At 47.9% G+C, this 27,262-nt stretch overlaps 1 protein-coding gene across 25 annotated transcripts in view; it reads right to left on the bottom strand.

Moving 5' to 3' along the window:
* The window catches only part of epb41l3b (erythrocyte membrane protein band 4.1-like 3b), a 79,431-nt gene that overhangs the window by 45,238 nt on the left and 6,931 nt on the right, over positions 1-27,262 (bottom strand). For 8 of the 25 annotated variants that reach the window (XM_042308065.1, XM_042308061.1, XM_042308063.1 and 5 more), the window contains exons 1-5: positions 22,545-22,785; positions 13,143-13,303; positions 11,556-11,696; positions 3,426-3,530; positions 2,145-2,187 (exon numbers count right to left, since the gene is read on the bottom strand). In XM_042308065.1, the coding sequence (XP_042163999.1) occupies positions 2,145-2,187; positions 3,426-3,530; positions 11,556-11,696; positions 13,143-13,298 (445 nt within the window). In that variant the 5' untranslated portion in view covers positions 13,299-13,303; positions 22,545-22,785. Of the gene's footprint in view, positions 1-2,144; positions 2,188-3,425; positions 3,531-11,555; positions 11,697-13,142; positions 13,304-22,544; positions 22,799-26,015; positions 26,127-27,262 lie in introns of those variants that run through there. The other 17 variants (XM_042308042.1, XM_042308048.1, XM_042308045.1 and 14 more) reach the window with 11 other exon arrangements.

The raw sequence follows: 27,262 nt of genomic DNA, 5'->3' as shown, positions 1-27,262 counted from the left end.
TATAGTATAGTATAGACTATAGTATAGACTATAGTAGTGTTGTATAGTATAGACTATAGTAGTGTTGTATAGTATAGACTATAGTAGTGTTGTATCGTATAGACTATAGTAGTGTTGTATAGTATAGTATAGACTATAGTAGTGTTGTATAGTATAGACTATAGTATAGTGTTGTATAGTATAGACTATAGTAGTGTTGTACAGTATAGACTATAGTAGTGCAGTGTAGTGCAGTATAGTGTAGTGTAACATAGTGTAGTGCAGTATAGTGTAACATAGTGTAGTGCAGTATAGTGTAACATAGTGTAGTGCAGTATAGTGTAGTGCAGTATAGTGTAGTGCAGTATAGTGTAGTGCAGTATAGTGTAACATAATGTAGTGCAGTATAGTGTAGTGCAGTATAGTGTAGTATAGTATGGTGTAGTGCAGTATAGTGTAACATAATGTAGTGCAGTATAGTGTAGTGCAGTATAGTGTAGTATAGTATGGTGTAGTGCAGTATAGTGTAACATAATGTAGTGCAGTATAGTGTAGTGCAGTATAGTGTAGTGTAGTATAGTGTAGTGCAGTATAGTGTAGTGTAACATAGTGTAGTGCAGTATAGTGTAGTGCAGTATAGTGTAGTGCAGTATAGTGTAGTGCAGTATAGTGTAGTGTAACATAGTGTAGTGCAGTATAGTGTAGTGTAACATAGTGTAGTGCAGTATAGTGTAGTGCAGTATAGTGTAGTGTAACATAGTGTAGTGCAGTATAGTGTAGTGCAGTATAGTGTAGTGTAACATAGTGTAGTGCAGTATAGTGTAGTGTAACATAGTGTAGTGCAGTATAGTGTAGTGTAACATAGTGTAGTGCAGTATAGTGTAATAGTGTAGTGCAGTATAGTGTAACATAATGTAGTGCAGTATAGTGTAGTGCAGTATAGTGTAGTGTAACATAGTGTAGTGCAGTATAGTGTAGTGCAGTATAGTGTAGTGTAACATAGTGTAGTGTAACAGTGTAGTGCAGTATAGTGTAGTGCAGTATAGTTTAGTGCAGTATAGTGTAGTGCAGCATAGTGTAGTGCAGCATAGTGTAGTGTAGTGCAGTATAGTGTAGTGTAACATAGTGTAGTGTAACATAGTGTAGTGTAACATAGTGTAGTGTAACATAGTGTAGTGCAGTATAGTGCAGTATAGTGTAGTGCAGTATAGTGTAGTGTAACATAGTGTAGTGCAGCATAGTGTAGCGCAGTATAGTGTAGTATAGTGTAGTGCAGCATAGTGCAACATAGTGTAGTGCAGCATAGTGTAGTGCAGTATAGTGCAGTGCAGTATAGAGTAGTGCAGTGCAGTCTAGTGTAGTGTAACATAGTGTAGTGCAACATAGTGTAGTGTAACATAGTGTAGTGTAACATAGTGTAGTGCAGTATAGTGTAGTGCAGTATAGTGTAGTGTAACATAGTGTAGTGCAGTATAGTGTAGTGCAGCATAGTGTAGTGTAACATAGTGTAGTGCAACATAGTGTAGTGTAACATAGTGTAGTGTAACATAGTGTAGTGCAGTATAGTGTAGTGCAGTATAGTGTAGTGTAACATAGTGTAGTGTAACATAGTGTAGTGCAGTATAGTGTAGTGCAGTATAGTGTAGTGCAGTATAGTGTAGTGCAGTATAGTGTAGTGCAGTATAGTGTAGTGCAGCATAGTGTAGTGCAGCATAGTGTAGTGCAGCATAGTGTAGTGCAGCATAGTGTAGTGCAGTATAGTGTAGTGCAGCATAGTGTAGTGCAGCATAGTGTAGTGCAGTATAGTGTAGTGCAGTATAGTGTAGTGCAGTATAGTGTAGTGCAGCATAGTGTAGTGCAGCATAGTGTAGTGCAGTATAGTGTAGTGCAGTATAGTGTAGTGCAGTATAGTGTAGTGCAGTATAGTGTAGTGCAGCATAGTGTAGTGCAGTATAGTGTAGTGCAGCATAGTGTAGTGCAGCATAGTGTAGTGCAGTATAGTGTAGTGCAGTATAGTGTAGTGCAGTATAGTGTAGTGCAGCATAGTGTAGTGCAGTATAGTGTAGTGCAGTATAGTGTAGTGCAGCATAGTGTAGTGCAGCATAGTGTAGTGCAGTATAGTGTAGTGCAGTATAGTGTAACCCTATAAACACACTGCAACTCACTCCTTATCTGCTTCTTCAGTTCCTTGTTCGGGTCAAGCCAGTTCTGGAGAAAGAGGCAATGATATATATTAATAAAAATCAATGAATGACCACGTATCCAGTCATTAGCAGAGCCTGCTACGTTACCACTGCCCTGAGAAAGTCCCCTGGGGAAACTATTGTCAGTCTGTCCACACAGAGGGCCGGTATCCACAAACATCTCAGAGTAGTTGTGTTAATCTAGGATCCGGTCCCCCCCCCCTTGTCTATGCAACACTGCCCCACACCAAGTTTAGGAATTGATAAAAAATAAAATAAATGATTTAACCTTTATTTAAACTTGGCAAGTCAGTTAAAGAACAAATTCTAATTTACAATGACGGGCCTACATCGGCCAAACCCGGACGACACTGGGCCAATTGTGCGCCGCCTTATGGGACTCCCAATCACGGTCGTTTGTGATACAGCCTGGATTCGAACCAGGGTCTGTAGTGACGCCTCTAGCACTGAGATGCCGTGTCTTAGACCTCTGAACCAGGGTCTGTAGTGACGCCTCGAACACTTAGACCTTTGAACCAGGGTCTGTAGTGAGCCCTCTAGCACTGAGATGCAGTGTCTTAGACCTCTGAACCAGGCCAGGGTCTGTAGTGACACCTCTAACACTGAGATGCAGTGTCTTAGACCGCTGAACCAGGGTCTGTAGTGACGCCTCTAGCACTGAGATGCAGTGTCTTAGACCGCTGAACCAGGGTCTGTAGTGACGCCTCTAGCACTGAGATGCAGTGTCTTAGACCGCTGAACCAGGGTCTGTAGTGACGCCTCTAGCCCTGAGATGCAGTGTCTTAGACCTCTGAACCAGGGTCTGTAGTGACGCCTCTAGCACTGAGATGCAGTGTCTTAGACCTCTGCTCCACTCCGGAGCACAACATTTATCCTAGCTCAGCACTCCTCCTTCCAAATGCTTAATCGATAAAAAGGGCCCTAGTTATAATACTCTTCCTCTACCTTCTGGCTCTCCACATCACAGTACATGATACCACAGACACGACAACAGACAGACACGACAACAGACAGACACGACAACAGACAGCCAGGACATACAGACAGACAGCCAGGACATACAGACAGACAGACAGACAGACAGACAGACAGACAGACAGACAGACAGACAAGACATACAGACAGGACATACAGACAGACAAGACATACAGACAGACAGGACATACAGACAGGACATACAGACAGACAGGACATACAGACAGACAGGACAGACAGACATATTTGATGAGCCTCTTCCTCTACCTTCTGGTTCTCCACGTCGCGGTACGTGATGCCAAAGTAGTCCGTCTCCAGCAGGTTCAGATGGTCACACACCTTGGCAAACAGCAGCTGGCCTCTGGCTCGTTTCTGGTGACACACAGAGAGCAGTTATTGAACAAGGGTCAGAGTTCACACTATAGGAGAACAATACAGGGAGGCTGTTGGGTGATTTCATATTTCATTGTCCACAGTGCACACTAATGTCAGGGTTGGGATCTGAACCCGGGTCCCCCACGGGAGAAAACAACATCTTCCATTAGACCATGAGGAAATTCCCCCAGGGCTACCTCATTACGAGACCATGAGCCAGACTCAGGTCCTGCTACACTAGCATATACCTAGGAATGCCCAACACATTTCTTCTCTCCAAGTGGTATGCTAATGAGGCAGTGTGACAGCGAGGTCACACCAGATCGAATGCAGTATTCGACGTTCGTCCAGTACCACGGGACGGCGGGTGACGATGTCAATACCGGTCACTAGGGGCAACGGTGATCACTCTTACCATAGGCTTGCTAGGGAACTGCGGACGGGATTGACGGATGGGCGTATACTGGCTCCGAGGATCGCAGGTTCAATCCCCAGTGCTAGGCTGGCTCCGTGGATCGCAGGTTCAATCCCCAGTGCTAGGCTGGCTCCGAGGATCGCAGGTTCAATCCCCAGTGCTAGGCTGGCTCCGAGGATCGCAGGTTCAATCCCCAGTGCTAGGCTGGCTCCGAGGATCGCAGGTTCAATCCCCAGTGCTAGGCTGGCTCCGTGGATCGCAGGTTCAATCCCCAGTGCTAGGCTGGCTCCGTGGATCGCAGGTTCAATCCCCAGTGCTAGGCTGGCTCCGAGGATCGCAGGTTCAATCCCCAGTGCTAGGCTGGCTCCGAGGATCGCAGGTTCAATCCCCAGTGCTAGGCTGGATCGCAGGTAGTGCTAGGCTGGCTCCGAGGATCGCAGGTTCAATCCCCAGTGCTAGGCTGGCACTTTTAATTTTGTTTACCATAAACCTTAACCTTTTGGAATTAATGCCTAAATGTATATTACTGCAGTGGGATAAATCACAGTCGGAGTGTTTCTTGGTAGTCTTAAACAAAATCTACTTTGAAATAAAAGTCTACACCTGTACCACACAGGAGATCCCAATATTACACTTTATATACATCACAGAAGACTGAAATATAACCGTTTGACAAAGAAACACTGGATTCTAGTGGACAATGGAGCCCGTCTCTAGTGGACAATGGAGCCCGTCTCTAGTGGACAATGGAGCCCGTCTCGAGTGGACAACGGAGCCCGTCTCGAGTGGATAACGGAACGTAACGGAGCCCGTCTCGAGTGGATAACGGAACGTAACGGAGCCCGTCTCTAGTGGATAACGGAACCCGTCTCTAGTGGATAACGGAACATAACGGAACCCGTCTCTAGTGGATAATGGAACACGTCTCTAGTGGATAACGGAACGTAACGGAGCCCGTCTCTAGTGGATAACGGAACCCGTCTCTAGTGGATAACGGAACCCGTCTCTAGTGGATAACGGAACATAACGGAGCCCGCCTCTAGTGGATAACGGAACCAGTCTCTAGTGGATAACGGAACATAACGGAACCCGTCTCTAGTGGATAACGGAACATAACGGAGTCCATCTCTAGTGGATAACGGAACCCGTCTCTAGTGGATAATGGAACATAACGGAGCCCGTCTCTAGTGGATAACGGAACATAACGGAGCCCGTCGCTAATGGATAATGGAACATAACGGAGCCCGTCTCTAATGGATAACGGAGCCCGTCTCTAGTGGATAACGGAACATAACGGAACCCGCCTCTAGTGGATAACGGAACCCGTCTCTAGTGGATAACGGAACATAACGGAGCCTGTCTCTAGTGGATAATGGAACCCGTCTCTGTGTGTTATCCCCCTCCTCCTCTCTGTGTGTTATCCTCCTTCTCCTCTCTGTGTGTTATCCTCCTCCTCCTCTCTGTGTGTTAACCTCCTCCTCCTCCTCTGTGTGTTAACCTCCTCCTCCTCTATGTGTGTTATCCACCTCCTCCTCTCTGTGTGTTATCCCCCTCCTCCTCTCTGTGTGTTATCCTCCTCCTCCTCTCTGTGTGTTATCCTCCTCCTCCTCTCTGTGTGTTATCCTCCTCCTCCTCTCTGTGTGTTATCCTCCTCCTCCTCCTCTGTGTGTTAACCTCCTCCTCCTCTCTGTGTGTTATCCTCCTCCTCCTCTCTGTGTGTTATCCACCTCCTCTCTGTGTGTTATCCTCCTCCTCCTCTCTGTGTGTTATCCACCTCCTCCTCTCTGCGTGTTATCCTCCTCCCTCTCCTCTCTGCATGTTATCCTCCTCCCTCTCCTCTCTGCGTGTTATCCTCCTCATCCTCCTCTCTGCGTGTTATCCTCCTCCTCCTCCTCTCTGCGTGTTATCCTCCTCCTCTGTGTGTTATCCTCCTCCTCCTCATCTCTGTGTGTTATCCTCCTCCTCCTCATCTCTGTGTGTTATCCTCCTCCTCCTCTCTGTGTGTTATCCTCCTCCTCCTCCTATCTGTGTGTTATCCTCCTCCTCCTCTCTGTGTGTTATCCTCCTCCTCCTCTGTGTATCCTCCTCCTCCTCCTCTGTGTATCCTCCTCCTCCTCTCTGTGTGTGTTATCCTCCTCCTCCTCCTCTGCGTGTTATCCTCCTCCTCCTCCTCTCTGCGTGTTATCCTCCTCCTCCTCTGTGTATCCTCCTCCTCCTCTCTGTGTGTGTTATCCTCCTCCTCCTCTGTGTGTTATCCTCCTCCTCCTCTCTGTGTGTTATCCTCCTCCTCCTCTCTGTGTGTTATCCTCCTCCTCCTCTCTGTGTGTTATCCTCCTCCTCCTCTCTGTGTGTTATCCTCCTCCTCTCTGTGTGTTATCCACCTCCTCCTCTCTGTGTGTTATCCACCTCCTCCTCTCTGTGTGTTATCCACCTCCTCCTCTCTGTGTGTTATCCACCTCCTCCTCCCTGTGTGTTATCCTCCTCCTCCTCATCTGTGTGTTATCCTCCTCCTCCTCTCTGTGAGTTATCCTCCTCCTCCTCTCTGTGTGTTATCCTCCTCCTCCTCCTCCTCTCTGTGTGTTATCCTCCTCCTCCTCTCTGTGAGTTATCCTCCTCCTCCTCCTCTCTGTGAGTTATCCTCCCTCCTCCTCCTCCTCTCTGTGAGTTATCCTCCTCCTCCTCTCTGTGTGTTATCCTCCTCCTCCTCTCTGTGTGTTATCCTCCTCCTCCTCTCTGTGTGTTATCCTCCTCCTCTCTGTGTGTTATCCTCCTCCTCTCTGTGTGTTATCCTCCTCCTCCTCCTCCTCTTCTTCTTTCACAGCAGGCTGTAGCTGTGCAGTCTGGCTAGCTTCCAGTCGAACTCCCTCTGAGTCCCTGGGGATATATTTAGGTTGCTGTTACCACCTCCCTCCCTCTCCCCACTCTCACAGAGCCCTGGCATAACTCTGCTCTCGATGCCTCCCCGAGGTTACGAGTTACATCTGACAGGCTTGTGTGTGATTCTCAAGCCTATTAAAAGAGGCTTCGACAGACACTTCAAAACCAGCAGGAACAACATCCCCGGCAGTTAGCACAGACTGATGTCACACCAGCACAACATCAACCTAGCGCAATCAGACAGTCACACCAACACAGACTGACGTCCGCCCGGCCCCCGATTCTGCACTATGAACCGTCCGCCCGGCCCCCGATTCTGCACTATGAACCGTCCGCCCGGCCCCCGATTCTGCACTATGAACCGTCCGCCCGGCCCCGATTCTGCACTATGAACCGTCCGCCCGGCCCCGATTCTGCACTATGAACCGTCCGCCCGGCCCCGATTCTGCACTATGAACCGTCCGCCCGGCCCCGATTCTGCACTATGAACCGTCCGCCCGGCCCCGATTCTGCACTATGAACCGTCCGCCCGGCCCCCGATTCTGCACTATGAACCGTCCGCCCGGCCCCGATTCTGCACTATGAACCGTCCGCCCGGCCCCGATTCTGCACTATGAAAACTGTATTTAGGCTGTGAATCGAACCCCCCCCCTCCCATAGTAACTATGGCCGTTCTTAAAAAGGTTCTACGAAAACCGAAGCTTATTAATAATGAGATTGGAGCTCAGGGTTACAACAGTAAAACCCATATTAAAAGAAAACAGCCACTAAGCTAAGGTGGTGGCGGTAATACAGTAGAGATAAACCGTTATATTATATATATATATATATATATATATATATATATATCACACTTAACTACACCAACCCCTCGATGACTCCTTAATAACAACACCAAAACAGCAGCATGTAAGTCGTAGGGTAAACTAGATTTTTGTTTTAAAAGGTCGAGCTACAAGGGGAAACTAATGATTCTTCCCTCAGACTTGAAGGAAGATCACAGTGAATACATTTTTCCCCACAGGGGGTGAGCGAGGGAGAGAGTGAGAGAGAGAGAGTGACAGTGAGAGAGAGACATTGAGAGAGAGAGTGACACAGTGAGAGAGAGAGAGACACAGTGAGAGAGAGAGAGACAGAGAGAGAGAGAGACAGAGAGAGAGACAGAGAGAGAGACAGAGAGAGAGAGACAGAGACAGAGAGAGAGAGAGACAGTGACAGTGATAGTGAGAGAGACAGAGAGAGAGAGAGAGACAGAGAGAGAGAGACAGAGACAGAGAGAGAGAGACAGTGACAGTGACAGAGACAGAGAGACAGTGAGAGAGAGTGAGAGAGAGGGAGACAGTGAGAGAGAGGGAGAGAGACAGTGACAGAGAGAGAGAGACAGTGACAGAGAGAGACAGTGAGAGAGAGACAGTGAGAGAGACAGAGAGACAGTGAGAGAGACAGAGAGAGAAAGGGAGACAGTCTGTCAGTACTAAACTGATCTTCCGACAGTAATGGGAATGAGATAAAAACAGACTCCCTACAACGTAAATGTAACCAGCCTGTAACCAGCTGGCCTGTGTGATATGTTGCTGGCTGTAACCAGCCTGTAACCAGCTGGCCTGTGTGATATGTTGCTGGCTGTAACCAGCCTGTAACCAGCTGGCCTGTGTGATATGTTGCTGGCTGTAACCAGCCTGTAACCAGCTGGCCTGTGTGATATGTTGCTGGCTGTAACCAGCCTGTAACCAGCTGGCCTGTGTGATATGTTGCTGGCTTTAACCAGCCGGCCTGTGTGTTCATGTACAGTCATATAGCCTGTGTCAGTGTGTAGCTGTACTTTAACCTTGACATGTTTACAGTAGCTGACCTCATAGCTGCCTGGTCCAAGGGGCTGGTGGAGGGAGGAGGCTGATGGAGGGAGGGGCTGGTGGAGGGAGGAGGCTGGTGGAGGGAGGAGGCTGGTGGAGGGAGGAGGCTGGTGGAGGGAGGAGGCTGGTGGAGGGAGGAGGCTGGTGGAGGGAGGGGGCTGGTGGAGGGAGGAGGGAGGAGGGAGGGGTGCAGGGGAGGGGCTGATGGAGGGGGAGGAGGGAGGGAGGGGGAGGAGGAGGGAGGTGAGGGTGAGGGGTGGAGGGAGGAGGCTGATGGAGGGAGGAGGGAGGGGGGTGGAGGGAGGGGCTGGTGGAGGGAGGAGGCTGATGGAGGGAGGGGTGGAGGGAGGGGCTGATGGAGGGAGGAGGGAGGGGTGGAGGGAGGGGCTGATGGAGGGAGGGGTGGAGGGGCGGAGGAGGGAGGTGAGGGCGAGGGGTGGATGGAGGGGCTGATGGAGGGAGGAGGGAGGGGCTGATGGAGGGAGGAGGGAGGGGCTGATGGAGGGAGGAGGGAGGGGTGGAGGGAGGAGGGAGGGGCTGGTGGAGGGAGGAGGAAGGGGCTGGTGTAGGGAGGAGGGAGGGGTGGAGGAGGGAGGAGGGAGGGGTGGAGGGGCGGAGGAGGGAGGAGGGAGGTGAGGGCGAGGGGTGGAGGGAGGGGCTGATGGAGGGAGGAGGGAGGGGTGGAGGGAGGGGCTGATCGAGGGAGGAGGGAGGGGTGGAGGGAGGAGGAGGGAGGGGCTGATGGAGGGAGGAGGGAGGGGTGGAGGGAGGGGCTGGTGGAGGGAGGAGGCTGATGGAGGGAGGAGAGAGGGGCTGATGGAGGGAGGAGGGAGGGAGGGGCTGATGGAGGGAGGAGGGAGGGAGGGAGGGGAGTGGAGGAGGGAGGGGAGGGAGGAGTGGAGGAGGGAGGGGAGGAGGAGGGAGGTGAGGGCGAGGAGGAGGGAGGGGCTGATGGAGGGAGGAGGGAGGGGTGGAGGGAGGGGCTGGTGGAGGGAGGAGGCTGATGGAGGGAGGAGGGAGGGGTGGAGGGAGGGGCTGGTGGAGGGAGGAGGGAGGGGTGGATGGAGGGAGGGGCTGATGGAGGGAGGAGGGAGGGGTGGAGGGAGGGGCTGGTGGAGGGAGGAGGCTGATGGAGGGAGGAGGGAGGGGCTGATGGAGGGAGGAGGAGGGAGGGGCTGATGGAGGGAGGAGGGAGGGAGGGGAGTGGAGGAGGGAGGGGAGGGAGGAGTGGAGGAGGGAGGGGAGGAGGAGGGAGGTGAGGGCGAGGGGTGGAGGGAGGAGGGGAGGAGGGAGGTGAGGGCGAGGGGTGGAGGAGGGAGGGGTGGAGGAGGGAGGGGTGGAGGAGGGAGGGGTGGAGGAGGGAGGGGTGGAGGAGGGAGGGGTGGAGGAGGGAGGGGACGAGGGAGGAGGGGGCTGGTGGAGGGAGAAGGACTGAAGGAGAGGAGGGGGTACTATAAATCTGTAAACAGATGAGGCAACCCAGGGAGATCCCTCGGGAGGCTCTCTCCCCTCCTCACAGTCTTCTCTCATGCAGGGGAGGCCCATACACTAATACATGACCCCGCCACAGACCCACACCCCAGGGGGTCATATAAACAGCTCTCAATCATTCTCCTTGTGTTCTGATTATGACGTCATGATGTAGAATGTAGCACAGTGTAAAACGTGGAAGCAGCTGGTCTCTCTGTGTGGAAGGCTGAGCTCCTGAAGTCGTCTCTCTCTCTTCCCTCAACATCCAATAACTGTTCTGTGTGGGCGTGTGCATTTACTTCATCTGCCAATCAATGACTGTATCAGTCCAGGTATAACTCAATATAAATTACTATCAGTATAACTCAATATGAAGCAAGAAACCAAATTGTATTAATTCCAAAAATGTAAACATGACCCCAACAGTTACTGCAATCTACCCCCCCAACGACCCCCAAATGAGCTCATACACCAATCCCTGTATGTCTACACCCCGTCCAGATGAGACGTTGTTCAGAAGTGCTGGATGTCCACAGCAGGAGGGTAAAGTAGGATTGGGAGTGACTCACACAGAGAACAGTGAGAATGACACTGATCCTCTTAAACCCACACCCCAAACCGAACAACCGTTCCTAAACCCCTCTACACACACACACACACACACACACACACACAGACAGACAGACAGACAGACAGACAAACTGTTCAACCACTCTTTCTTAAACCCACACCCCAAACAACCGTTCCTAAACCCCTCTACACAACCACACAAACGTCTCCTGTTCCAAAGCCCCCACCCAAACATAGGGCTAATCTCCCCCCTAACGGGGCTCCATCTATCTGGCTAAAGCAGATTTGGTTGTTTGTTTGGGTGGAAGGAAGGTTTAGTCCTTGGTATGTTGAAGCTTCTCCCCGCTTGTCTACACACACAACTCTAGACTAAATACATCTGACAGAACTGGAAGCTAAGTTGTTGTTACTGTGGAGGGAGGAGGCTGGTGGAGGGAGGAGGCTGATGGAGGGAGGGGCTGGTGGAGGGAGGGGCTGGTGGAGGGAGGAGGCTGGTGGAGGGAGGAGGCTGGTGGAGGGAGATGATAGTTTCTCTGGATATTTGATGGCAGAAAAGTTAATTTTATCTGTCTAATTTGAGAGAGAGAGGGAGAGATCAAATCTGAAATTAGCTATTAGACTTTCGTCCAATCACATCCACCCTGGACGGACGGGAGATAGCAGCAGCAACCTCCTCCTCTCCCCCCGCCCCCTGTACTCACATCCACCCTGGACGGATGGCAGATAGCAGCAGCAACCTCCTCCTCTTCCTCACCCCCTGTACTCACATCCACCCTGGACGGATGGCAGATAGCAACCTCCTCCTCTCCTCCTCTTCCTCACCCCCCCTGTACTCACGTCCACCGTCGTGGTGTAGTCAGAGCCATCTAGCAGGGTGATTTTACACTGCATGTTCTTCAGCTTCCTGACTCCCCTCAGTGGAGACTTGATTGACAGGCGACTGGTTGACGACCTGGTTGACGACAGGTCCTCCTCAAACTAGAGAAAGGAAACACCGACAGGGTTTAGCGATTGAGGCTTCATTAGGAGCCAGTTGTCTACATTTTCCGTGTACATTTTTTGTCATTGAGCAAACACTCTTATCCAGAATGTATCCATTAGTTATTACTGCATCCATCTTAAAGTAGCTAGGTGAGTAAGTGTCTGTTAAGTATGTGTTGTTGGTATGTCAATGACAGATAAGAAACAGAATGACAGTGTTTAGTCATTAAATAGGCAGAGGAAAATAATCCACTATGACAATGTTTGATCAGTCCCATCCCCAAAAACAACTTTCCTTAGTTTTCTTGTCCTCGCAAGAAAATCTAATTTTTCACCGAACTTCCAACTGACAATTTGTTTCACTGTAAACAAATTTACAACAGCATTTCAGCATGCTTATAGGGAAGGACATTCAACAAGCACAGCACTTACACAAATGACTGATGATTGGCTGAGAGAAATGTATGATTAAAAAGATTGTGGGGGCTGTTTTGTTAGACTTCAGTGCAGCTTTTGACATTATCGATCATAGTCTGCTGCTGGAAAAACGTATGTGTTATGGCTTTATCCACATTATAGCAGGGGGTGTAAAGCATTACCTGTCTAACAGAACACAGAGGGTGTTCTTTAATGGAAACCTCTTCAACATAATCCAGATAGAATCAGGTATTCCCCAGGGCAGCTGTCTAGGCCCCTAACTTTTTTCAATCTTTACAAATGACATGCTACACAGAGCCCTGACTACATGGAACTCTATTCCACAGTACTACACAGAGCCCTGACTACATGGAACTCTATTCCACAGTACTACATAGAGCCCTGACTACATGGAACTCTATTCCACAGTACTACATAGAGCCCTGACTACATGGAACTCTATTCCACAGTACTACATAGAGCCCTGACTACATGGAACTCTATTCCACAGTACTACATAGAGCCCTGACTACATGGAACTCTATTCCACAGTACTACACAGAGCCCTGACTACATGGAACTCTATTCCACAGTACTACATAGAGCCCTGACTACATGGAACTCTATTCCACAGTACTACATAGAGCCCTGACTACATGGAACTCTATTCCACATCAGGTAACTGACGCAGCAGGAGAATCAGATTTTAAAAAGAGATAAAAAAACATCTTATTGAACAGCGGGGACTGTGAAGAGACACAAACATAGGCACAGACACTTGCACACACAGATTTTGTACTGTAGATACTTGTACTGTGAAATTTTACAAACTGCCATAATTTTGCTGGACCCCAGGAAGAGTAGCTGCTGCCTTGGCAGGAACTAATGGGGATCCATAATAAACAGTAGTGCACTATATAGGGAATAGGGCTCTGTTCAACAGAGTAAACAACCTGCTCAGCACTGTGACCCCCTACTACACTGTAATGTCAGTGAATTAACAAATCAGTAGCTACGAAGTCTCACCTGGTTACTCCTGGCAGGTGTGCTGTGTCCCGTGGCGGCTGGGAAGTGTTCTGCTGTCTTCTCCTTCCCTCCTTTCTCCTTCCCTCCTTTCTCCTTCCCTCCTTTCCCCTGCTGCTGCTGCTTAGGCTCAGAGTCGGCTCCTGATTCAGTCGTCATGGCGACTGAGAGAAAGAGGAGGCGGAAGAGAGGATTTAGATGAGTCAACTAGGAGTCGTTCCATGTCATTTCAGCAAGCCATGATGATACCCACCCGATCTCAGATGGTTAGGAAATTGTTTTTGTAGTTAGAAACAGGTAAGATTGGCATTCCTGAAACATTATTTTGTTTAAATAAAATGTTCTCTGAGAAAGTTGGCTAATTGATTGTACCCATTTTAAATTGATAGGATTCATATAATATTCAATAAACAGTACTCAACATCCGATTTGGACTAAACTTTTTCCTACCAAAGAGTAAGACATGAGCAATCCCACCCCAAACAATAAAAAGGTCGCCCACGGACCATGCCAATCCCACCCCCAACAACCAGAATAAAGTAGAAGTGCTCTGTTTGACAAGTAGTATGATGCTGCGGATTGGAGTATTTCTTCTCCATACTATGTAATGTATTCCCTGTGAATATATTTTTTTCCTGTTCAGAGAAATTAGTAATTGAAGTGGCTTGTATTATTCAGCATGAAGTCATGTGAAAGTACCATGTTTTGACCACTAGATGCTGCTGTTCCTGCTATACCACAACACTTTTATCCATTTTGCTGGGCTCTTGTGTTTATTAAATATAACATTTTCTTTGCAACTTTGGGTTAGAAAACCAATAGTTTTAGATCATAACTAAGAATAGAATTGTGGTTATCCTCACAATTCAAGTCAGTCTTCCATTATTTTTTTATTTTTTTTAAGCGTTCAGTCTACTGCTCCTACCTCACAGTGACACCCATCAACTAGGTGGCAGGGTAGCCTAGTGGTTAGAGCATTGGACTAGTAACCCAAAGGCTGCAAGATCGAATCCCCCCCGAGTGGACAAGGTAAAAAAAATCTGTTGTTCTGCCTCTGGACAAGGTAAAAAAAATCTGTTGTTCTGCCTCTGAACAAGGCAGTTAACCCCACTGTTCCTAGGCCCGTTAACCCCACTGTTCCTAGGCCAGTTAACCCCACTGTTCCTAGGCCAGTTAACCCCACTGTTCCTAGACCAGTTAACCCACTGTTCCTAGGCCGTCATTGTAAATAAGAAGTCTGACTTGCCTAGTTAAATAACGCTTTTTTTTTTTTTTAAATACAAAAATGAATGAGGTGCATGGATAGAGTAACCATGAGGTGCATGGATAGAGTAACAGACTAATAATGGGCAAGTAACAAACCTTTCAACTGGGAAACCATCACCACATTAAGAGGAGGAAACAAAAACCTCTGATCACCATCCTGGTTATCTAGGGACGGCCAGATCACGCTGGCAGGCCTCTGTAGACTATGTGGAGTACCTAGAGGTGCATAGTATGGATGTCTGACATATCTGGGAGGGCCATGACCAGCTATTTTAAACACAGTGCTTCCTCCGGGGATATCTAGGGCTTCAGGCTTGGGGCTCTTACCCACAGAGAGAGAGAGAGATTTAACACAGGGCTTCAGGCTTGGGGCTCTTACCCACAGAGAGAGAGAGATTTAACACAGTGCTTCAGGCTTGGGGCTCTTACCCACAGAGAGAGAGAGATTTAACACAGTGCTTCAGGCTTGGGGCTCTTACCCACAGAGAGAGAGAGAGATTTAACACAGTGCTTCAGGCTTGGGGCTCTTACCCACAGAGAGAGAGATTTAACACAGTGCTTCAGGCTTGGGGCTCTTACCCACAGAGAGAGAGAGATTTAACACAGTGCTTCAGGCTTGGGGCTCTTACCCACAGAGAGAGAGAGATTTAACACAGTGCTTCAGGCTTGGGGCTCTTACCCACAGAGAGAGAGAGATTTAACACAGTGCTTCAGGCTTGGGGCTCTTACCCACAGAGAGAGAGAGATTTAACACAGTGCTTCAGGCTTGGGGCTCTTACCCACAGAGAGAGAGAGATTTAACACAGTGCTTCAGGCTTGGGGCTCTTACCCACAGAGAGAGAGAGATTTAACACAGTGCTTCAGGCTTGGGGCTCTTACCCACAGAGAGAGAGAGAGATTTAACACAGTGCTTCAGGCTTGGGGCTCTTACCCACAGAGAGAGAGAGATTTAACACAGTGCTTCAGGCTTGGGGCTCTTACCCACAGAGAGAGAGATTTAACACAGTGCTTCAGGCTTGGGGCTCTTACCCACAGAGAGAGAGAGATTTAACACAGTGCTTCAGGCTTGGGGCTACCCACAGACATGGTAATAGAGAGCCCCAGGATCCCACAGAGAGAGAGATTTAACACAGTGCTTCAGGCTTGGGGCTCTTACCCACAGACATGGTAATAGAGAGCCCCCAGGATCCCCAGAGAGAGAGATTTAACACAGTGCTTCAGGCTCGGGGCTCTTACCCACAGACATGGTAATAGAGAGCCCCCAGGATCCCACAGAGAGAGAGATTTAACACAGTGCTTCAGGCTTGGGGCTCTTACCCACAGACATGGTAATAGAGAGCCCCCAGGATCCCACAGAGAGAGATTTAACACAGTGTTTCCTCCTTCAGGCTCGGGGCTCTTACCCACAGACATGGTAATAGAGAGCCCCCAGGATCCCACAGAGAGAGAGATTTAACACAGTGCTTCAGGCTCGGGGCTCTTACCCACAGACATGGTAATAGAGAGCCCCCAGGATCCCACAGAGAGAGAGATTTAACACAGTGCTTCAGGCTTGGGGCTCTTACCCACAGACATGGTAATAGAGAGCCCCCAGGATCCCACAGAGAGAGAGATTTAACACAGTGCTTCAGGCTTGGGGCTTACCCACAGAGAGAGAGAGAGAGAGAGAGATTTAACACAGTGCTTCAGGCTCGGGGCTCTTACCCACAGACATGGTAATAGAGAGCCCCCAGGATCCCACAGAGAGAGAGATTTAACACAGTGCTTCAGGCTCGGGGCTCTTACCCACAGACATGGTAATAGAGAGCCCCCAGGATCCCACAGAGAGAGAGATTTAACACAGTGCTTCAGGCTCGGGGCTCTTACCCACAGACATGGTAATAGAGAGCCCCCAGGATCCCACAGAGAGAGATTTAACACAGTGCTTCAGGCTTGGGGCTCTTACCCACAGAGAGAGAGAGAGAGAGAGAGATTTAACACAGTGCTTCAGGCTCGGGGCTCTTACCCACAGACATGGTAATAGAGAGCCCCCAGGATCCCACAGAGAGAGAGATTTAACACTGTGCTTCCTCCTTCAGGCTCGGGGCTCTTACCCACAGACATGGTAATAGAGAGCCCCCAGGATCCCACAGAGAGAGAGATTTAACACAGTGCTTCAGGCTCGGGGCTCTTACCCACAGACATGGTAATAGAGAGCCCCCAGGATCCCACAGCCAATAAGGGAAGTACAGGCTGCAAAAGCTCTGAATACATAGCGGACGGTTGTAATGGGACATTTAGTAACTGCATAGTGAAAAACACTGAACAGGGAACAGCTGTGAGGTCATTGTTATGTTATCCGTTACAAGAGAAAGTTGAAGTCCTACAAGGAGGGACCACTGTTCACCGTCATCAAACTCTCGTCCCAACTAAGGATTTGTTGTTTCACTGTAGCTTGTGTGTACGATAGAATCTACCTTCTCTACCCTTCTCTCTTGGCTGCGTTTACGTGGCGACTGAGCTGGGAATAGGATTACAATGAGATGCCAATCCAGGCTCTGCCAACCCACAACAATACACTACCCGCTCACTCAGAGAAGAGAGAAGATGATCTTTTTTTAAAGGATTTGCATAATGTTGATTTGATTTCGTTATAAATCCAGCCCTGTTTTCATAAAACAGAAATAAATCCTTTCAAAGCCATAAGCAGCTTGTTTCTTTATCCCAAATGGCACCCTATTCCCTAAATAGTGCACTACTTTAGACCAGGGTCTATAGGGTAGTAGTGCACTACTTTAGACCAGGGTCTATAGGGTAGTAGTGCACTACTTTTGACCAAGATCTATAGGGTAGTAGTGCACTACTTTAGACCAGGGCCCATAGGGTAGTAGTGCACTACTTTAGACCAGGGCCCATAGGGTAGTAGTGCACTACTTTAGACCAGGGCCCATAGGGTAGTAGTGCACTACTTTAGACCAGGGCCCATAGGGTAGTAGTGCACTACTTTAGACCAGGGCCCATAGGGCAGTAGTGCACTACTTTAGACCAGGATCCATAGGGTAGTAGTGCACTACTTTAGACCAGGGTCCATAGGGCAGTAGTGCACTACTTTAGACCAGGGCCCATAGGGTAGTAGTGCACTACTTTAGACCAGAGCCCATAGGGTAGTAGTGCACTACTTTAGACCAGGGCCCATAGGGTAGTAGTGCCCATAGGGTAGTAGTGCACTACTTTAGACCAGGGTCCATAGGGCAGTAGTGCACTACTTTAGACCAGGGCCCATAGGGTAGTAGTGCACTACTTTAGACCAGGGCCCATAGGGTAGTAGTGCACTACTTTAGACCAGGGCCCATAGGGTAGTAGTGCACTACTTTAGACCAGGGTCCATAGGGTAGTAGTGCACTACTTTAGACCAGGGTCCATAGGGTAGTAGTGCACTACTTTAGACCAAGATCCATAGGGTAGTAGTGCACTACTTTAGACCAAGGTCTATAGGGTAGTAGTGCACTACTTTAGACCAGGGCCCATAGGGTAGTAGTGCACTACTTTAGACCAGGGCCTATAGGGTAGTAGTGCACTACGTAGGGAATAGGGTGCCATTTGGTAGACATTATTACTGTTTCTATCCTGGAGTTGGACCGGGTGTGACTCCAGAACATGTGTTTATTAAGGCTAGAGTTGGACCGGGTGTGACTCCAGAACATGTGTTTATTAAGGCTAGAGTTGGACCGGGTGTGACTCCAGAACATGTGTTTATTAAGGCTAGAGTTGGACCGGGTGTGACTCCAGAACATGTGTTTATTAAGGCTAGATTTGGACCGGGTGTGACTCCAGAACATGTGTTTATTAAGGCTAGAGTTGGACCGGGTGTGACTCCAGAACATGTGTTTATTAAGGCTAGAGTTGGACTGGAGTGATTCAGGATGCATTAAGATCACCAGATTCATTAAATAGATCCTAAATTAGGGCTGGGTGATATCTCCAAAACATCATATCACAATATTTTTCATATTGAGTGTATTTGATGCTTTTGAAAAATACAAAATAAAGTTAGATATTTGCTTTATAGGTTGTGCATAACCTTAGGGTGGTAGAAAATATATTCTAAGTGGTTTTAAATTAAGCTTTCTCCATTATGACTGAAGTTTGATTAAACAATATAAAAACAACCAGAGGACGCTACCCACTCTGCATATTTTCAAGCATAGTGGTGGCTGAATCATGTTATGGGTATGCTTGTAATTGTTAAGGACTGGGGAGTGTTTCAGGATAAAAAAAAATTAATGGAATGGAGCTAAGCACAGGCAAAAATCCTAGAGGAAAACCTGGTTCACTCTGCTTTCAACCAGACACTGGGACATACCAAATGCACACTGTAGTTGCTCACCAAGAAGACAGTGAATGTTCCTGAGTGGCCGAGTTACAGTTTTGACTTTAAATCAACTTGAAAATCTATGGCAAGACTTGAAACTGGTTTTCCTTTGTTTTACTCTGTCAATTAGGTTAGTATTGTGGAGTAACTACAACATCGTTGACCCATCTACCAATAGGTGCCCTTCTTAGTGAGGTCTTTGTGGTTGAATCTGTGTTTGAAATTCACTGACCGTACAGATAATTGTAATGTGTGGGGTACAGAGATGAGGTAGTCATTCAAAAATCATGTTAAACACTATTATTGTACACAGAGTGAGTCCATGCAACTTATTACATGACATGTTAAGCACATTTTCACTCCTGAGCTAATTTAAGCTTTCCATAACAAAGGGATGAATACTTATTGACACAAGACATTTCAGATTTTCATTTTTTATTCATTTGTAAAACTTTCTAAAAACATAATTCCATTTATTATTGTGATGTCATTATGGGGTTATTGTGATGTCATTATGGGTTATTGTGATGTCATTATGAGGTATTGTGTTTAGGCCGGTGAATATTCAGACTGGAACAACATAATGTGGAAAACAAGTCAAGGGGTTTGAATCCAAGACATTTCAGCTTTTCCATTTGTAATTCAATTTGTAAAACTTACTTTTTTTTTTTTTGCATTATTCCACTTTGACATTATGTGGTATTGTTTGTAAGCCAGTGACAACAAAATCAACATTGAATCAATTTTCAATTCAGACTAACACAACATTTGTCCAGGGGTATGAATCCTTTCTGTAGGCACTGTACATGATAACAATCAGAACCCAAGACATCACATACTGTAGCCAACATGGCGTTCTGTACAAAGTGTTCTAGGAGGAATTGAATGTTGATTTGTAATTGCTTTGTAATGCACACCGTTGGACAGAGGCCTGCTGTACAGATTGAGGATGACATGCCATCTGTGCTCCTGTGCGTGTGCTCTGTTACCCAGAACTACAGATCCACAGCTGGACCCCATGTCTCTCCTCTCCAGTACTCTCATCATCCTGCTCTCCAGCACTCTCATCATCTCTCTCTCCACCCCTCTCATCATCCCTCTCTCCACCCCTCTCATCATCCCTCTCTCCACCCCTCTCATCATCCCTCTCTCCACCCCGCTCATCATCCCTCTCTCCACCCCGCTCATCATCCCTCTCTCCACCCCGCTCATCATCCCTCTCTCCACCCCGCTCATCATCCCTCTCTCCACCCCGCTCATCATCCCTCTCTCCACCCCGCTCATCCCTCTCTCCACCCCGCTCATCCCTCTCTCCACCCCGCTCATCCCTCTCTCCACCACGAGGACTTAGAGAGGTTACACAGAAGTGACTGCATGGCCATTTCTCACACATTCAGAACCATCTAACCACCCAACACTATGACTGGCTGGAGGCAGGACACAGACACTATGACTGGCTGGAGGCAGGACACAGACACTATGACTGGCTGGAGGCAGGACACAGACACTATGACTGGCTGGAGGCAGGACACAGACACTATGACTGGCTGGAGGCAGGACACAGACACTATGACTGGCTGGAGGCAGGACACAGACACTGACTGGCTGGAGGATACGATATCCCAGCAATACTAAAACATGATGAGAAGTCAGCCTAACTTCCAACCACAATCTGACTTCCCATCTCTGAAACTCTCCACCACTCTCATCCCTCCACCACTCTCATCCCTCTCTCCACCCTCCACCACTCTCATCCCTCCACCACTCTCATCCCTCCACCACTCTCATCCCTCTCTCCACCCTCCCTTCACCCCTCCACCACTCTCATCCCTCTCTCCACCCTCCACCCCTCTCACCCCTCTCTCCACCACTCTCATCCCTCTCTCCACCCTCCACCACTCTCATCCCTCTCTCCACCCTCCACCACTCTCATCCCTCTCTCCACCCTCCACCACTCTCATCCCTCTCTCCACCCTCCACCACTCTCATCCCTCCACCACTCTCACCCCTCTCTCCATCCTCCCTTCACCCCTCCACCACTCTCATCCCTCTCTCCACCCTCATCCCTCTTCCCATCTCTGAAACTTCCCGAGTCATCTTGTTGTTCTTCTTCTCCACAAATAGATGAAGAATTCTATGAACAAAACGACTGTACATTTGTTTAGTTTTTTTCTCAAAAAACAGATGACATTTCACCATAGATATATTACAACTCCGTGAGTACTTTAAAAATGTCAAAGATTGTGGAAAACACAACTAACCAACAAGGTGCTGTTAACATCTGCTTGGTGTGGCTGAGATGTGGATTAGTAGATTTAATAGAGTACAGATGGACCACACCTCTTGATGGGATTAACTGGAACACTAATCTCTAAATCACATGTAATGTCTGACTACTCTACCAGGGAGATATTAGGATATTTCAGACCTTCATAAAATATCAGGCCTACTGTATATCGTACTTCCGAATGGGTCCTACTACATGCAGTGTACCAGGGAGACACAGTAGGCTACAACATGCTACTGCAGACCATTGCAGGGTTTGTTCAGGTCTGTGTTGTATATATGTCCGTCTTGACTAGCCTGTACCAGAAATATAGTTACTGTACTCGATTCCACTTCAGGTCTTGTTCCCTTTAGGTGTAACAGGACTTGTCTACTGGTGCTCTATAGGGGTTCTCCAACTGCGCTCACAGTAATGTCCGACTATCTACTATACCAGCAACATATTATACTACCAAGGTCTTGTACACTTCAACATGTACCATGATATCACATCTGATAGTATGATATAAACTAGCCTGTACTGTGGCTGATTTAATCAACCGCCATGCTACACGAATCATGATATGAGTAATAGCATTAGGTCGGTGTTATACCCGCAGACCGCTGGGAGAGAGTTACCTACTCTTCCATCCAAACGCTACAGTAGAAGGATGCGTGACCTAAAGATGCCTCCTTCTTCCAGCTAACAATAATGATTGGAAAACATGCTGACAACGCCTTTGTAGCACCTTTCGCAAAGCATTGGCAACAACAACAAAACAACATAATGTTAGCGTTGCTTAGCTTATGCATCTTGTAACGGCGGGGTTCAAGTCAGACTGCGACCATACTGTGTAGAGAATATGGTGCTGTGATACTAAGGGGGCCGACAAAAAGATATTCCACATTGGAAACCACTCCCACCGCAATGCAGATCAATAACAGTCAAATGGATTGGAAATGAGACACATGACGGTGCAGAGGGGGGTTTTCTTATCAAACCGTCTAGCAAATAAAACATACAGTCGGATGGAAAGAGATTCAATCACAAGTCAGACAATAGCTGACTCGACGTTATCGGTAGATGACATCCATGATGAATTCATTGCCTCAAAACAAGATGTTTTCCTGCCAGCGTTGGCTATAACATGTCTTTTTGATCGGTAAAATGATATGATGAAGTATCAGACTAGTATCAGACTAGACTGTTTGATGAGTGCAGGCTTGTCGTAGCGTTAACATAAAGGCACAGATATTCGCTTCGTAAATAAAAAGATCTAGTCCGGCAGACTGCTAACAACATTAGACAAGCTATATCGTTATTAACGTTTACAATGTAACAGACAGACGCGCCAGAAAAGGTTACGACCAAACACGAAATAAACATATTGAATGTCATTTTTGGCTGTACCGCATGACTGTTTCTGCAAAACAGAAAACGAAGTCCGCTAGTTGTAATGGTCGGGGAGAAATCAGGGAAGCATCGCCTTCACACGTAAAAAGATATATATATATTCACATACCAGACAACACGTCTTCCAATCGGTTTAACGACTACAGAATAGAAACTGTACCCGGTACAACAACAAAAAATGTATGGTAAAGCTCTCTCTCTCTCCGTCTGTCGGTTCGGTATTGCGCAAAACAGTAGATCCGTGGTGTAGCCGGGCTACGGTAGACGGTAGACGGTAGAACCTTCCTTCCGGAGCCTCCGCTATAGCAGCCGTGGTGTTCTCCAACCAGCCTATCAGACCCGACTGTCACAGACGCAGCTCAGCTAGGGATTCTGCCTGTCATATAGTTGGTGTTATCAGGGATACGTGGGACGTCCCTACCCTAAACAAACCCTTACCGGTTTAAATTTCAACTTCAATAGGGTGACGTGAGAGTTGGACTTCACAAGGAACCCGAATGGCAAGGACTAGGTGATATTTTGGAGTAATGGTCCTTGATCTAAGATCAGTTTGCATTTCTCTACTATTGATTGGGGCAAGAGATCTTCAGGTCCAAAGAGCAGAGAAGAGCTTTTAGGACCCGAGGACAATCAGACCCACACCCAATCATCATAACAACAACAAAAATGGGGGACCCGGACGGACCAGAGAACAACCAAACCTAGACCAGGCCCAATTGGACCAGAGTAACAAAAAAAATATATGTTTATCAGCCACGTTGCTCTTCTGGTTAACAAAACCGTCTTTAAAATGTTGGCTAGGCCTTCTATAAGTCAATAAATTCACCTTATTAGCATAACATAAACATATACAGAGCTGTGGTCAGGTCTATCATTTAAAGTTACATAGACCCAAGATCCGATGACTTACAGACCTGACCTCGAGGAAAAAGTTAGCATTTTGAACCCAGGCCCACTCGGGTCCCGGGTCGGTTCTCAGGTATTTGGGTGGACCCGTGAAACATCTAATTGGCGGTTAGTGTCAATGATATAAACCATGGATTTCTGATGCTATGTATTGGCCAATGAGAGGCTTCGAAGCCATCGGTTGGCCATTATTGGTACTACCAAGAAGGAGCAGTCCACCATAGGAATGAATGGAATTCTACACTATTTAAATTAAATGTTTCAAGGAAAAAATTGTATTTTTGTTGTTGTAGTGGAGACAGTAACATTAGTACTTTCCATTTTATTTATTTATTTATTTATATATATATATATATATAGAGAGAGAGAGAGAGACACACACTACGGTCAAGGGTGTTAGAACACCTCACTTATTCCGGGATTTTTCTTAATTTTACTATTTTCTACATTGTAGAATAATAGTGAAGACATCAAAACTATGAAATAACACGTATGGAATCGTGTAGTAACCAAAAAAAATGTCTTAAACTTTTGTCCTGAAGTGAATCCTTTGTTCGCACCGCCCAGAGCAATTGAACTGATTCCAGAGGAGAGTGAAGGAGAGTGATGGAGTACTGCATCAGATGACCTGGCCTCCACAATCCCCAGACCTCAACCCAATTGAGATGGTTTGGGATGAGTTGGACCGCAGAGTGAAGGACAAAGCAGCCAACAAGTGCTCAGCATATGTGGGAACTCCTTCAAGACTGTTGGAAAAGCATTCCTCATTAATTTGGGACAGCAGGTAGCCTAGTGGTTAGAGCGACAGCAGGGAGCCTAGTGGTTAGAGCGTAGGGACGGCAGGTAGCCTAGTGGTTAGAGCGTAGGGACGGCAGGTAGCCTAGTGGTTAGAGCGTAGGGACGGCAGGTAGCCTAGTGGTTAGAGCGTGGGGACGGCAGGTATCCTAGTGGTTAGAGCGTGGGGACGGCAGGTAGCCTAGTGGTTAGAGCGTAGGGGAGGCAGGTATCCTAGTGGTTAGAGCGTAGGGACGGCAGGTATCCTAGTGGTTAGAGCATAGGGACGGCAGGTAGCCTAGTGGTTAGAGCGTAGGGACGGCAGGTAGCCTAGTGGTTAGAGTGTAGGGACGGCAGGTAGCCTAGTGGTTAGAGCGTAGGGACGGCAGGTAGCCTAGTGGTTAGAGCGTAGGGACGGCAGGTATCCTAGTGGTTAGAGCGTAGGGACGGCAGGTAACCTAGTGGTTAGAGCGACAGCAGGGAGTAGTGGGAGCGGCATGGAGCCTAGTGGTTAGTGTAGGGACGCAGGTAGCCTAGTGGTTAGAGTGTGGGGGCGGCAGGTAGCCTAGTGGTTAGAGTGTGGGGGCGGCAGGTAGCCTAGTGGTTAGAGTGTAGGGACGGCAGGTAGCCTAGTGGTTAGAGTGTAGGGGCGGCAGGTAGCCTAGTGGTTAGAGTGTAGGGGAGGCAGGTAGCCTAGTGGTTAGAGTGTAGGGACGGCAGGTAGCCTAGTGGTGGCTAGGGAGGCAGGTAGCCTAGTGGTTAGAGTGTAGGGACGGCAGGTAGCCTAGTGGTTAAAGTGTAGGGACGGCAGGTAGCCTAGTGGTTAGGGAGGCAGGTAGCCTAGTGGTTAGAGTGTAGGGACGGCAGGTAGCCTAGTGGTTAAAGTGTAGGGACGGCAGGTAGCCTAGTGGTTAAAGTGTAGGGACGGCAGGTAGCCTAGTGGTTAGAGCGTAGGGATGGCAGGTAGCCTAGTTGTTAGTGTAGGGACTTCAGGTAGCCTAGTGGTTAGAGTGTAGGGGAGGCAGGTAGCCTAGTGGTTAGAGGCAGGTAGCCTAGTGGTTAGAGCGTAGGGACGGCAGGTAGCCTAGTGGTTAGAGCGTAGGGACGGCAGGTAGCCTAGTGGTTAGAGCGGAGGGACGGCAGGTAGCCTAGTGGTTAGAGCGTAGGGACGGCAGGTAGCCTAGTGGTTAGAGTGTAGGGACGGCAGGTAGCCTAGTGGTTAGAGTGTAGGGACGGCAGGGAGCCTAGTGGTTAGAGTGTAGGGACGGCAGGGAGCCTAGTGGTTAGAGTGTAGGGACGGCAGGTAGCCTAGTGGTTGGAGTGTTGGACTAGTAACCCAAAGGTTGCCAGATCAAATCCCCCCCAAGCTGACAAGGTAAAAATCAGTTCTGCCCCTGAACAAGGGAGTTAACCCACTGTTCCTAGGTCCGTCATTGTAAATAAGAATTTGTTCTTAACTGACTTGCCTAGTTAAGTAAAAGGTTAAAAAAATTATATATATATATATATATATATATAGCTTAAGATGCATGTTGGCAGTATATTAGCCTGAAATACGCTACAGGCACTATATGAGGAAACAACACACAGACATACTGTACAACACGTGATGTCTGGACTGGACTCTGTTCTGTGCTCCCTGGGGAGTACCCACCCCCACCCCCACAAATGCACTTAAAGGGTGTTAAAGGAGATCTGGCTACCTTAATTGAATTGGACATGATTCATTTAGCCTGAAAGGGATCTTTGATTCCTCAGTATCATCCAATTTCTTCTCTCTAACGTACTTTTCAACATGAGGACAGAGTTGACCAGAGAATGCTCAGACAGCCTGTCTTCTTCGTTATCGTAAACTGCATGACCTTGCACCTCTGTGTCACCAACATGTTCCTTTAGTTACCCTGTTGACGTCCTGATATCCATACAGGTGGGACTCGTCGGGGCCTCAGTCCCACCGACTCAGTATATGACGACTGTTCCACTGTGTCCCAATCCTCCTCTTGAGTAGACCGTCTTCTTCACGGTGAACTGCCTGGCCTTGCACGTGTATGCCGCAAGCACTAATCTTCCAGGAGAAGCATAGTGCCTCATAAATGCAGTGAGTAATCCTAACCTTTGAAATGTGTGTGTAAAGCAGTGGGATAAGTGATGATTGTGGCTGTCGCTCCATGTGCTGCTCATAACTCTAGGACCCCTGGTTGTGGGAGTGGTCAGCGATACCCTCCTCTGATTGGTCAGTTCTCAACGACTTGTCTAGTGCCTGGAACAGATTGCCATTTGTGACAATTCCCCTTCCCTATATCCCACTGTCCTCAGCTCACATTCTGAATTACTCATGCTTTCATGTTAAAGGAACAGGAACCAAGACATCACACAACGAATCAGAATAGATCAGGTTGGACGTGTTAAAGGAACAGGAACCAAGACATCACACATAATAGATCAGGTTGAAGCACACCCACAGTATTAGATCAAAGCTAAGTACATCAGGGATCTTCCAGTAGGCATATTGGTAGTTATGGATTGAAGGCGTGGCTATTAACAATTATACAATACAATCATTTAAAATGTTAAGCCTGGTCCCAGACCTGTTTGTTCTGCCTTGACAACTCTTATGGTCCTATTGTTTGCGTGACCATAGGAGTTGGCAGGGTTAGACAACACAGACCGATCTAGGAGTTAGGAAACACAGACCGATCTAGGAGTTAGGAAACACAGACCGATCTAGGAGTTAGGAAACACAGACCGATCTAGGAGTTAGGAAACACAAACAGCTCTAGGAGTTAGGAAACACAAACAGCTCTAGGAGTTAGGAAACACAGCCCGACCTAGGAGTTAGGAAACACAGACCGACCTAGGAGTTAGGAAACACAGACCACCAGGAGTTAGGAAACACAGACCGATCTAGGAGTTAGGAAACACAGACCGATCTAGGAGTTAGAAACACAGACCGATCTAGGAGTTAGGAAACACAAACAGCTCTAGGAGTTAGGAAACACAGACCGATCTAGGAGTTAGGAAACACAGACCGATCTAGGAGTTAGGAAACACAGACAGCTCTAGGAGTTAGGAAACACAAACAGCTCTAGGAGTTAGGAAACACAAACAGCTCTAGGAGTTAGGAAACACAGACCGATCTAGGAGTTA

This window comes from Oncorhynchus tshawytscha, linkage group LG28 (assembly GCF_018296145.1).
Source record: "Oncorhynchus tshawytscha isolate Ot180627B linkage group LG28, Otsh_v2.0, whole genome shotgun sequence".
Lineage (NCBI taxonomy): Eukaryota > Metazoa > Chordata > Actinopteri > Salmoniformes > Salmonidae > Oncorhynchus > Oncorhynchus tshawytscha.
This window is presented reverse-complemented; position numbering and strand designations above follow the sequence as displayed.